At 36.8% G+C, this 13,348-nt stretch overlaps 1 protein-coding gene across 1 annotated transcript in view; it reads right to left on the bottom strand.

Moving 5' to 3' along the window:
* The window catches only part of INSC (inscuteable homolog (Drosophila)), an 89,748-nt gene that overhangs the window by 15,858 nt on the left and 60,542 nt on the right, over positions 1-13,348 (bottom strand). The window contains exons 7-8 of the mRNA XM_010024420.1: positions 4,926-5,097; positions 1,877-2,055 (exon numbers count right to left, since the gene is read on the bottom strand). Coding sequence (XP_010022722.1) covers positions 1,877-2,055; positions 4,926-5,097 — 351 coding nt within the window. The remainder of the gene's footprint in view (positions 1-1,876; positions 2,056-4,925; positions 5,098-13,348) is intronic.

Genomic DNA, 13,348 nt, shown 5'->3' with positions numbered 1-13,348 from the left:
TGCACCAACTAGGCACAGAGCAAATTAAAAAGCAAAATATTCCATAAAATGTCATAATTAGCAAATAATGCCCCCTCTCTCCATATAACACTGAAACAATTATGTTTTTGAAATATGAGCAATCTACTGAAACACACACTTGTTCAGGAACTCGAAGAAAGACTTCTCTTAAGGCTGCTGTATTACCAAAACTGCTTGACTAGCAATACTGACGGCTCTTAAAGACAAGATGAGCAGCACTTAGATTCCACTTCAACATCAGGTGCCCAGTAACAGAAGAACACAAGATTTTACAGCCTCCACTGCTGCAAAATAACAAGGAATCAGCTCAGAAAGCTACTGCAGCACACCACAGAAAACATTATATCTTTCTGTTCTATTTTGTCATTCCAAGAAGGAATATAAGGGGTTATTGGGGGTGAAATCTTGTCAATTCTTGAAGGGAAGCCACTCAGTTCTCTGTTCCTCCAGCTAATGAGATGTCCTGCAAGTTGCAAAAGGCCTGGAACTAGTCTATTACCTAATAAAGTCATACATATTTCTTTAAATGTTTGCCTTTCTCATACAAAGAAGGAGCTTGCTATGCTACCCACAGAGAAAACTGCAAACTCACAGCTGACAGCAGAATTAAGATGAGGGCATAAATGAATAAGGAAATCAAAACTACGAGAATGTACAGGAGGAATAAAAAAAGATCATGAAGAATTGTAAATATACAATAATGCTATGCAGCCATGTCAAGCACTAAAGCTGATGTCCTTGACTTTGCCTAAAGAGCAAAATAGTAATTATGGTTAAACTCCATATTTTCATAAACGCTTCTGAGCTGGAAAACTACTGAGTGCTAACAATATAAGCTAAAGCAGCCCTAGTAAACCCCCCAGAATACCAACAATCAGTTTCTAAGGCCCCGTGTGCCTTGATTTCCATGGTCTGCCTCCTGTTTAAGCACACACAGTTTTCTGTGGCAGTGAAGATCCTAGGTCTACCATAAATCATTTTTTGGCTGCTTCAGAGGTGGGAGGAGGATGGGCTTGTGAGGCCTGAATTATGGAGTTTTAGTTATATTCACAGTGTCTCATAAACAGAAGCAGGTTAACTGAGCAGACTATCAACCTCCACCCCTTAATAGTAACTACAGAAACCCTCAAGCCTCATACTCGTTACAGTGCTGAGGCTAAATTAATCACTGAGATACCAAATTAAGTAGTGCCTCTGCAGCACCCACTTGCATGGCAGTACCTGAGAGGAACAAAAGAATTCCCTCTGACTTCATCTATGCATTAGCACACATGTGTCTATGAAAAAAAAAATGGTGAAAAAGAAAGAGAAATGCAAAAGTACATCAGCAGTATTTGCCAGTAAAACTTGCAAACCATTTATTATACAGTGAGGACTTGATTTAAAGAGCACCGAGGTCAATGGGCTGAAGATCAGATCCTAAATTCAGCTTTTGGAGCTAATTCATCTTTGAACTGACAATTGCATGTTTAGGCTTCAGTCTCCGTATACATTTTGTTTGCCTCAAAGCTCTACGCAGTCAAGTTTTGAATACCTCTACAGGCAGAGATTCCATAGCCTCTTTGGGCCTCTGTGTCACTGCTTGGCCATCTTCACGATGAAAAAATATTCTAGTATCTTAGAAATATGGATCTTCACTTTTTTAAAAAAAGATCATATTAAAAGCTGTCATATTTTATAATGTTCATAACAAAAAGGAACAGAAGCAGATAACGAAAGAGCTATATATTGAAAAGAAACAAGAACAGATTCATGAATGCAGCTTAGGTTTGACCATGTCAAAACAGGAAGAGCTGAAACTTGTTGACTTTTACACAAATGTGCTCAGACAACATCTTGCTGAGGAACTGCTCACCTGATCTCGGGAATATGGAGTATCCACTATGTGTTTGTCTGAACATGCTGCAAGAAGAATCTTCATTGCATTTAACTGGAGCAATATTTCACAAGCCATGGTATCAAAGAAAGTAATATTGGCAAGAGCTGCTGAAGCCAGCAGGAAAACTTCACCAGATGAGGCTTCTTGGCACAATTCTAGGAATGCAGAAAGCGAGATGAATAAAAGTCATTGCTTCATTGCAAAAAGCATGGTTAGGGGTTTCAAAGCAATATTTAAGCATCTGCAACTTGCATTGTAATCTTAGTATCTAAGACCAAGTTCATAGTCATCAAGGTAAAAAACCAAAACAAAACAAACATCTTTATTTTGTCAATTATATAGTATGATAGAATTGTTTAGGTTGAAAAAGACCTTTCAGATCATCAAGTCTAACTGTTAACCTAACACTGCCAAGTCCACCACTAAACCATGTCCCTGAGTGCCACATCTACAGAAGGTCTTTTAAATACCTCCAGGGATGGTGACTCAACCTGGGCAGCCTTCTCCAATGCTAGACAACCTATTTTTTTCCTAATATCCAACCTAAACCTCCCCTGGTACAACTTAAAGCCATTTCTTCTTCTCCTACCACTTCCAAGTCCACCACTAAACCATGTCCCTGAGTGCCACATCTACAGAAGGTCTTTTAAATACCTCCAGGGATGGTGACTCAACCTGGGCAGCCTTCTCCAATGCTAGACAACCTATTTTTTTCCTAATATCCAACCTAAACCTCCCCTGGTACAACTTAAAGCCATTTCTTCTTCTCCTACCACTTGTTACCTGGGAGAAGAGGCTGACACTCATCTCACTACAAACTCCTTTCAGAGAGCTGCAGAGAGTGAGAAAGTCTTCCCTAAGCCTCCTCTTCTCCAAGACTAAACAGCCCCAGTTCCCTCAGCTTCTCCTTACAAATCTGGTGCTCCGGACCCTTCACCAGCTTTGTTGCCCTCCTTTGGACATGCTCCAGCACCTCAGTGTCTTCTTTTTTTTGTTTTTTTTTGGTGAGGGGCTCACAACCAAACACAGGATTCAAGGTGCAGCCTCACCAGTGCCGAGTACAGGGGAATGATCACTGCCCTACATCCTGCTGGCTACACTGTGTCTGATACAAGACAGGATGCTATCAGCCTTCTTGGCCACTTGGCCGTATGCCACACTGTAGGGTATTTTTATAAAAGATATTAACATTATGCACCTTCATTTGAACCACAAAAACAGTGAAAAATGGTAAACATGAACCTAGAAACCAAGCATTTCTTACATTCATCTATTCAATGAGGCAGTCTACCTAGCATAGCATTCTACAGGGAATATTCCACTGAATGTTGTTCAACACAAAGCTTGCTATAAATAAATAATATGAAACACAGGATGCAGAAGGCTAACAATAACTGATCCATAACAGAATAATTCTGCTATATATCCTATTCTTTGGAACAAGATAGGTGTACATGTTGCCTACCTCTAATCCAATTTCTCTATAGATCATCCTGCATATTTTCCTGCTTCAATACAAGTGCTGAAGACACCACTAACTTTCGATTCCTTGCACACATGTAATTTAAGTAAGATATGAATCACCCGATAATTGGATTTCAGCATGGTTTAAAAATTAAACATATTACAGTAATTCAATTACTGAGTTATAAATATTACAAGGAAACTGGTGGGTGATTACTGAAACAGCTCTTCCAAAGTTATACATGTTCTATTTTTAATGCTCACTTTTCTTGGGCAGAGTATATAATCCTAAAGTTCCCATGGAACTTAAATAGTGACAGTCAGGAAAATGCTCCACCTGCTAGTATCTTCTGGATAGGCTGTTCAGATTGTCCCTTGACCATGGTACACAGTAATAACCTGGAAATCCCTCAGAAGTAAGTCAGGTTGGATGCCTCTAGCAGTCTAGCTACAGCAGAACCAAGCTCAGCACAAGTTAATTCCACCCACTGGATTCAGGGCAGGTTCAGGGCTGAACCTTCAATATTTGTTGGTGGGCAGTCTGGTCATCAGGAATAAATTGCTTTCTTGATTTCTGTACTAGTACTGTATGGACATATTGAAGAATGCCTAAATACCTCTCAGCTAATACCCAGCCAGCCGGCACTGGCACTACCATATTCTTTTCTTCATCTATTAAAGAAAAAAAAAAAACAACAAAAAGAAACAAAAACGACCAAACAAAAAAACCCGACCAAACAAAAACCCCACAAAACTCACCCCCCAAAAAACCTCAAAAAAGCACTCAAACACAAAACCAACATGCATGAAAACTGAAGTCCTGTAGTTTAACTGTAACCATTGGGCTCAGTAGAGAATATCCGGATGTATTGATCTATTATACATGAGAACTCAAACTCAATGAGCCAAACTGTACTTTCTGACATGAAGCTCTGGGAAATTGAATTTCCAGATCAGAGAGAGGAAGACAACACTTGACTGAAAGCTTCTGAAATTTGAGAGATGCAGCCCAATGACAGAAATAAGAGTCCTTGCTTTACAAAGTCATAAGAAAGTTCATCTTGTTTTTCTGAAGTGTCCTTACTGACCAGGTTAAGGAAAAACTTGCTGTTATCTTTGCCTGATTTTAACATGGATCAGAGGCCTAGACAAGAAAGATCTGTTATTTTCTCGTAACAATGCCCATAGGCCATACTATACTGGAGTTTTCCTCTGAAGTATTATACAAATGTAGATGCAGTGTTGAGCTTGAGTTCTAGCAAGTATAGAAAATACAATAGGCATAAAGGTTAGCAACTTTGCTGATTTCCTTATGTGGCTGTTGTGGTAGAATTTCACACGGATATTATTTTGACAAATATGCATTCATTCTATTCAAATATGGACTGGATTAAAAAGACCTATATAATTGCAGAATGCTCCAATTCAGAATTTAAAATGTCTGAGTTATTTTATCTCTTAAGGAAAAAATAGAAAACATGGTTTTGGGAACATTTCTAAAGAATCCTACCCCAACATGTTATTTTAACTGGAAAGACTCAGAAATCCACAAAGAACTTACTGACAAGTGCTGTTACAATTTCTTCCATGTTTTCCAGAAAGCTGCTGAGATGCTGTGTGAACGTGAGATGTGGAGATGTGATCTGTGCAATTACTGCTGCTGCTTCGGCATGAGTAGCTTCAGAATGGCTGTTATCAGTAAGAATGTCAGCCAGGCACAGTATCCCATCAACCTATGGAAAAACAATAGGTATAGGTTGGAAATGCTCCAAGAAATACTTTTGCAACCAAAGATGGGTTCGCAATTCTTTTTTCTTGGCTGTGGCTAAACTAATCAGTTTATTTTCAAAGATGACTTGAACTTGATGGCATTTATGACACAAGAAGCTTCAGTTTAGCAAATACAAATAAGTTTAGCATAGAAGTTTGTTGACCAGCAATAAATCTTGCATTTCCTTCCTCCTTAATGTTTCTTCTGAATTTATTTTGGTCAAACAAGTCTTTTCTGAGAGACATCTCAAGTTAAACATGTATCCAAAAATAAGCTCTGATAAGCAAATGCTGACTGCTAATATGCCACAGCCTCATTTAAGCTCTTGTCTGAGTATGTCCCGCTGCAAAACTCAAGCCTGAGTATGCAATAAGTTCTTCAAATACTTTTTTTTTTGCCACTTTTTTCTGAACTTCTCACAAAGCCAATGCAGGATCAAAAAAAAACTGTTTGGGAGAGACCCTGGCCAAACTGCACCTCATGAGCTTTCACAGCTCCACATTAAAGCTTAGTCCATATATCTCTTGGTCACTTGGAAGAGAAACTGAAAAATTAGTAAAATTTACCTAGATTTATGCTTTTAGAGTGCCTGAAGTGTTCTAAACTCATTCAATGCACATTTTAGGCAGATACATTATACATGCACACCTTGCTCTGAATTATAGGAGACCCATCGACACATTGAAAGACCACAATAGAGCATAACCAAAGGAATAGTTTAAATTGCAGGAACATATGATCTGTTAACAACCAAACCCAGCAAAGGAAGTTTCTCTGTAGACAAGGACATAATCTGTAAACTTTCAAATTAACAGGACTGTGATTCTGCCCTTGTTTGACATATCCCTGAATGATTCATCACGTTGTCAAGCAGGTAGGTGGATGTGCTTAGAGGAGACAGAATATGAAGTTTTATGTAATTAATTATGAATGTGTTTTGTCAAATTCCCATAAATTCACTAATTAAAGTCTTTATATGAATAAAACTAATGTAACTATAGGGACAGTTTACAAATGATCAGAGGTTTCAAAATCTTCACTGAGTAACTGTTTTAAAACCTGGACTGACTTTATTTATTTATTTGAAGTTCTGAAAAAGTGTGGGGTCAATTGTTGCTTGGACACTACAGATACAAAGAAGAGCTATGAAGGCTTAGCACTGAAATATACTTTATCTGTCAAGTGAAAACAAACCCATATTTGCATTGTACATTAACCAAGAGTATTTCTTAAGTCTGTTGTTCAGTCTGCATTCTCTTTCTATTCAAACCTTCCTCTAAACATGCAGGTTAAATCCCACCCATTATCTCCAGAAAGGGTATTTAGCAAATCTCTTATTCACGATTTTGTTATTTATTAATACAGAATGTTGAGTTACCTTAATTAATTATCCTACAGTGTGAATGGATTAAATTATTTGATAAGTACTGACAGTTACTGTATTTTACAAGAAAAGCTCTCAGATTGATGGGAGCAAAAATTAACCTCTTGAAGATCATTCATTGGGATGCACTTTTTAATAGGCAATAGACTATATCATTGGAACCCTAATAACGTAGATAAATACAAAAGAAATTATATCTGTATTTTTCCTCAGATTACAAATGGGATTTAGTGTAGAAGCTCAAGTACTGGCAAGAGGAAGAGGAATAAATTTTCAACATTAAACTTTTTCTTGACAAGCTTTCAACATTAATCTACCTACAGAAAAATATTTCCTCCTAGTTATGGCAGAATTCTGCAGCTTGGAACAGCAGATTCACATAATTCACTTGGCTTCAAGGTATATTAATAGATCTTGGTGTCAAGAATTAACGTATGTCCTCACACGATGATTTAGTAGCCAGAGTGTGCTAGACTATCATATGCAAAAACCTCCAACTTTGTCACCTTGAAACCTCCCCAGATCACACCTTGTGTGGGGTCCAAAGGATGCTAATAACAACAGTCAGTATGAAAAGTTAAATATATTCCAGGATATTCAAAAAATACTTCACTAGAAACTTCTTCTAAGAGCTGGCAACAGGATACAGCATTCTTCATCTCAAAGTTTACAGGCTAAAATTCATTTGGTCATATCTCATTCCATGACCTTAACAAAACTATTTTAGTGTAATTTTATGCTATTTCAGAACAAGTAATGTCTTATGAAAGACAGGTACAAGCACACGGTTAGATTTTTCCATCACCACTGATTGTTTGTATCTACACTATAAGTTTCTAACAATACAGGGCTATACTCAACTTTTAAATCACCTATTTGGGGTTTTTTTATTTGCTAATTATTTTTTTTTTAAATTGTGAGTTGTTGAATTTTAAGTAGAAGTGGATATATGCTTTTATTCAGCAGAAAGATAAAATACATATTTTTTATTCACAAAAGCCAGCACTAGTTATTTTTATTTCTATTCAGAATCATGTTAAATACTATCAAATTCAGCCTCAGATTTGCTCTATACACTTTTGTCTCCCATCTTAAATATAGAAAATAAAATAATTCTACTTCAGCAGGCAACCCCATTTATAAGTGTCTAGCAATAAATTTTAAAATGACAGGGGAACAATCTAATAAAAGCACTTTAACATCCAAAAAGAAATTGCTGCTCAAAGCATTTTTATAATTAGCTTTCACACTGAAAGGAACTTTGGATGGCTGCCCTGTTTTCTGTTTAATTTTGGTGAAGTAATCAGCTAAATGTCAAATCTGTTCATCACCTTGGCAATACAAAAGAACCAGTTAGCCAGATAATGCAAACAAATGAATTCCATGAATGCAACAAGATGCTGTGGAGACCCTGCATTTGAGGAATGGTGTTCAGTAAATGCTCGATCACTAATATTTCAATATTGATAACTGGAAAAATGCCAGGAATTTACATCCTTATGAGCCCTGTTATAGAAACTTAATCCAAGTGACAAATGCACGAGTACTTTACTGCATAGATCAAGTCTTCTGAAAGGAAATAATTTCTTTTCTCTGCAACAGGAATGAATGAGATCTGGGCCAGCCATCTACTTTCTTCAGGATACCTGTTCTTAGGCATCTCTTAAAGCTACCAATACTGAACTTGAATGGATTGCATAAATTACTTCATGATTTGAAATATTACACACACCAGTCTTAACTCTCTGCTTTCCACAAGAAGGTTCAAGGCAGGCTTTCCATGCCATGCTGGGAACCAAGACCCATTGCCCTTTTAACAATGCCTAATGCCTGTCTTCATTTGTGTGAAAAGCTGCTGAAGGCCTTTTCTCATACTATGACTTTCTCTAAGATTCCTGTTTGCCCACTCTAACAGTTGGATGATCTCCACATGTTGGTAAACTTTGTCAAAGTTTTGGGGTTGGTTTTTTTTATTCTCTTTATTGATCTCCCAAGGAGGGTAGAGGAGAATTTCAAAAGCAGAGGCTGCATCAAGCAGTCAAGAATTGACAAATCAGAGTTGTGGGGTTTTTTGTCCTTTCACACCTGTATTAGCACGTCTAACTTGAAACTAGGACAGCTTAACTGTATAGGTGAAGACATGAACATTAGTACGTTAAATAGAAAATGTGTAGCTAGATAAAAACCCAAACACATTAGAATTTATGGGATAAGGAAGGTGGAGACAGACAAGGAAGGAAGGAAAAATTATCATATTCAGAAAATGTTTGAATCCCCTACTCAGCATTCTTTGAACACAATCTACTTCACTCCCCAGACCATCACACAAACCATGAGGTCACTTCACTATTCTGCAACTCCACTGAAAATGTCATCCAGCAGAATCCATATACTGATATTCTGATGACTTGTTACTCATTAAATGAATTCCTGATCTGCAACTCCACTGAAAATGTCATCCAGCAGAATCCATATATTGTTATTTTGATGACTTGCTACTTGCTAAATGAATCCCTGATCATCAAAGCTGAGGTATATATCTTACGTCAGCTTCCGTAACTTATTCTGCAATTGTAGAAGGCCTACAAGTCTTGTTTAATTTCTATCTTGAAAGAAAGGAAGGGAAAAGGACAAAAGTATACCTTGCACACGTGATTTTTCATATTTGAACAGTTGCCCTACCAAGTGCTCTGCAGATAAAAACTGCCTTAGCTTCACTGAGAACTTAACTGATTTATACCAGATGAAGATTTGGTCAGATATTTTTAAAGTGAGATGATATATTAATAGAGTGATGCTATTAAAATGTCCACAAATACCATTCCAAGTAATCAAAGCTACTGCAGCAATTTCATGGCGGCAGCAGCAACCAATGAACAAAACTGTAGTGATTTTTGTAACTACTGCTGTACAACAGTGGCCATAGGACCTGATTTATAAGCCATACTGTATAGTCTACAGAATAGTGTGGGGCTGGATAAAGGTTGAATGGTTCCCAACTCAGTAGCTTTAAAAGTGCTGGCAAAAACCTTAGCTGAGTATCTAAATTGGCTATGAGTGGAGGCTTTTTTCATGGTATCTTCGACTAAAGCTTCCCTTTTAAACTCCCCTCCTTCAGAACATGGTCAAGCTAATGAAGAGGTATTCATTTTGCTTTGTGTTCAGCCATCAAGGGACAGCATAAAGATGATCTGATCTATATGAGAAGTACTGCTATATGGCATGGAAAAAAATCTCAAACTTCTCAAAAAAAGCCCCCCCTCCCCCCAAAAAAAGAAACAAACCACCAACCTCCCCCCTCACAAAAAAGAACCCCAACAGTTTGCTTCATCAGCTTGAAGGCTGCACTAAATGTCGCAATGCTTAAGTACAACCTTGCAGCCATGCTGCAGGAAGAAACAACCTGCAGAGCAAGATGAAATAACAAGTTCCTTATTCTGGCCTGACTAGGAGTGAAAACACAAACAGTATGTAAACTTTCTCTGTACTAAACCTAGGGAAAGCAGTCAACCAGTTACCACACAGTGCATGTTCTTTGGCACTTGGAGATACTCTAACTCTGTTGCAGCCAAAAAATACAAGTGCTTGTCAAAGAGGTAATAGAGAATAAGTCATTTTACAGAAAGGATAGACAAAAATAAATTTTGAGGAATTATATGAAGGGTAAGACAGTCTTTTAAAGTATTATTTCTGTAGTTGATAAAAGAAACCAGGAACTGGACTGCCATTAGCCTATCAGCTCACATTTTCCACTCCCATAAATCACAGCTTAGATTGCTTCAAACTACCCTCTACAAACATAGCGAACCACGCAAGAGTACATTCAACTTACCTGATCTCTTCACATGCCTTCAAGTCTACAGGACAGCTGCTGAGTGGCTACAAAGCAGAAAAGACTGCAAAGGATTTCACTTGCAGTTATGTAGAAGTCATCTGTAGTATAGATCCTAACACTCAAACACACTTGGCTTTACAGATTCAGGATGCATTAATGAAACAGAAGGAAAACGACTGAGCACAGATGAGTACAGTGGCTTGGGAAAAAAAGACATTTGCAATGATCTTTATATTCAGCATCTGTTAACATTCTCTTTCTCTTGTTCTGTCACAACAAAAAGACAATGACAATAATGACTGTGCTATCTCTAATCTCAGCAGCATATAAAATCAGGGGAGAACTATTTGTGTTCATGTATGATAAAGTTAGAGATTAAGTTCTTCAAGTTATGTGACACATGACAGAAGCCAAACATTTCTCAGATTCTTTTACCCTACATTTTGGAGGGATGAATATACTGGCTTGGTTTTAAGTTGCAGGAATCTATTCCTATTTGTAGGATTTTCTCATCATCTTCATTACAAATTACAGAAAGTATATGCTTGTTTCTTTTAAATAATGGATAAGACTTTATATATTATACTTTGGGTCAGAATTTCATTAAAATGAAGCCACACGGGCACAAGGAGGACTCAGCAACAAGATTAGAGGAACTGTCATGTGTTATATAAGAATGCTGAACAAGATACTGGGTCCTGAAGTCTGAATTAGAGAAAGACCATACATTAGTAGTTTTCCCATCACCCTCATTTTTATTTACCCTGGGGGATCACAGTCTGAGAAAAAGAAAATAACCCACCTCAACTATTCCTATAAACAAACAAGGGCTCCAGGGTTATGCGTAGCAGGGCACTCCAGAAAATGAGAGGTACTCACTGAAAAAAACATACTCTGATCATCTAGTTTTAAATAAATAATGTCACAGACATTGCATTGCATGAGGGCATATTCTCGAACACCTGGAGCCTGGCATTTAAAAACAAGAACGTTCTTTCAACATGTTTGATTACTTTGCACCGTTCAGATTTTAGTGTGACACCATGGATTTTATTTTCAAGAAGTGTCTATTCGTGTACCTCTTCATGAGGGGAAAAGAAAAAATTTCCATGCACACCACATTTTGAGAGGACCCTTTTCATCTATTACAATAATGAGAAAGTGGTTCTATCCAAAAAGAGCAGTATGGAGGTCACAGCCAATCAGTCATTACCACCTAATCTAACCCTTCATAGTGTATTTCTTCTCTCAGGAAAAGTTTCTGATAATCTTCCTGCTAGAATTCTGGACCTGTTTAAGTCAATGCTTTCAAACCTTAAGACAATTATGCTAAATTTTAATAAAAGAGTTTATCATTAATTATTATTGGAATTTCACGTACAACTCTCATCAAATTAAAATTCTAGAACAGATCATTATACATGAAGTTAGAAACAAACATAACCCTACCCCTATGCTCAAAACATGACAATGGAAACACCACAGCAGAAAATAGAGAGTTACATTAGAAAGGTAAAGAGAGTGAATGAGCAATGGAGATAACACAGGATGTCACCTGGTTTGTTGTTATTTTAAATGTGAAATGGATTGTTATACAAACAATTTTCCTGCAAATATTTCTCATTTCAACAGTATCACTTGGTTTAGCCTAAAAAATACCCGGTGTCTGAAATGCAAAACCTCTATGGTACTTGAATCACATGTACACTAATTAAACACTATTAACAGTAGGATGTTTATCTGATAGAATGTATTAAATATATACAGCAACTTGTTCAGAAAAATATTTTTATGTTTAAATTCACATAACTGCCAAAACTGTCTCAGAGTTTCACCCACGTTGTTCTAAAACTTCTTGTTGCTTTTAAGAAAAGCATTGTAAGACACCAAGCATTAGTATAATTGTTTGCTACATTCTTTATTTCACAATGGCTGTCCAATTATTTTAGTAAATTAATTTAAATAAATTATATCCAGAATCAACTTTGTATGTGCCAGATTTTTATTGGCAGAGAATTTTTACAAGCAAGTTACAGAGCTTTACGATAGCCATTTATAATGAAAACACTCACAGCACTTCAGCTATAAAACTTTTAGTGAGCAACTCAGTAAGAGTCCATTGGTGTTGTAGTAACAACAAGGAAATTGCTACTCTCATTCAAACGAGAATTTCAAAAAAGAAAAAAACAGCAGTTTTCATCTGGTGAAAATTGATGGAACTTTACTGGCCGCAGCAGACTCAAGGTATTTGGTTCTAAGATTCCTCTCCTGACAGAAAAATCTTGCATCTTCTACAGACATTGATTTATTTCTATGACTGAAGCACCAATAAAATAATTTCAGAATTGCTTTAAAGCTAAGAAATTCAAGTTTAAGATCAGCTGTTTGCATTAAATCTTTATGAGCAGTCAGAGGACTACTATGAGCCATCAGGTAAAAAATGATCTCAGAGGTTTTTCTCTCCATTAACACCTCCCAGTATGCTCTTAGGTCAAATATAGTTGTTATATTGGTTCTATATTAGAAGAAATAAGGACAATGCTAAAAGGCAGAGAAATGGAATATTTTTACAAGCTGAATCTTAGTTTTCTTCTACTCAATATTATTTGCTGCCTTATCAGGTCTCAACATAAATAAGCATCCTTATCTAGGATAACAAACATGTAAAGTTAAGCTAGAGTTTGAATGCTGCATTGAAGAAGGAACAAAACCATAAATTTGGTTACGCTTTCAATGCAGATTATTTTTTCAGCAAGCCAAGATATCTGCCACATAATACTTTGAAAGAAGGGCAGTTCCAATCTGCATACAAAATCATATTTGCAAGTCATGCTTATTTTCATAAATTGGTCTTTCATGAGAAAGTCATGCCAGAACTCACTGAAATTGAATTCACCTTATGAGCAGATTCCAGCTTTGATAGCCCAGATCCTCTCCAGTTATTTTAGATGGAAAATGTGTGAGCATTATGTTTATGGTAAAGATAAAACCTCA

The sequence above is a fragment of the Nestor notabilis genome, unplaced genomic scaffold (genome assembly GCF_000696875.1).
Source record: "Nestor notabilis isolate BGI_N333 unplaced genomic scaffold, ASM69687v1 scaffold6501, whole genome shotgun sequence".
Taxonomy (NCBI): Eukaryota; Metazoa; Chordata; class Aves; order Psittaciformes; family Psittacidae; genus Nestor; species Nestor notabilis.
The sequence above is the reverse complement of the archived record's forward strand: the minus strand, read 5'-3'. Positions and strand labels throughout refer to the sequence as shown.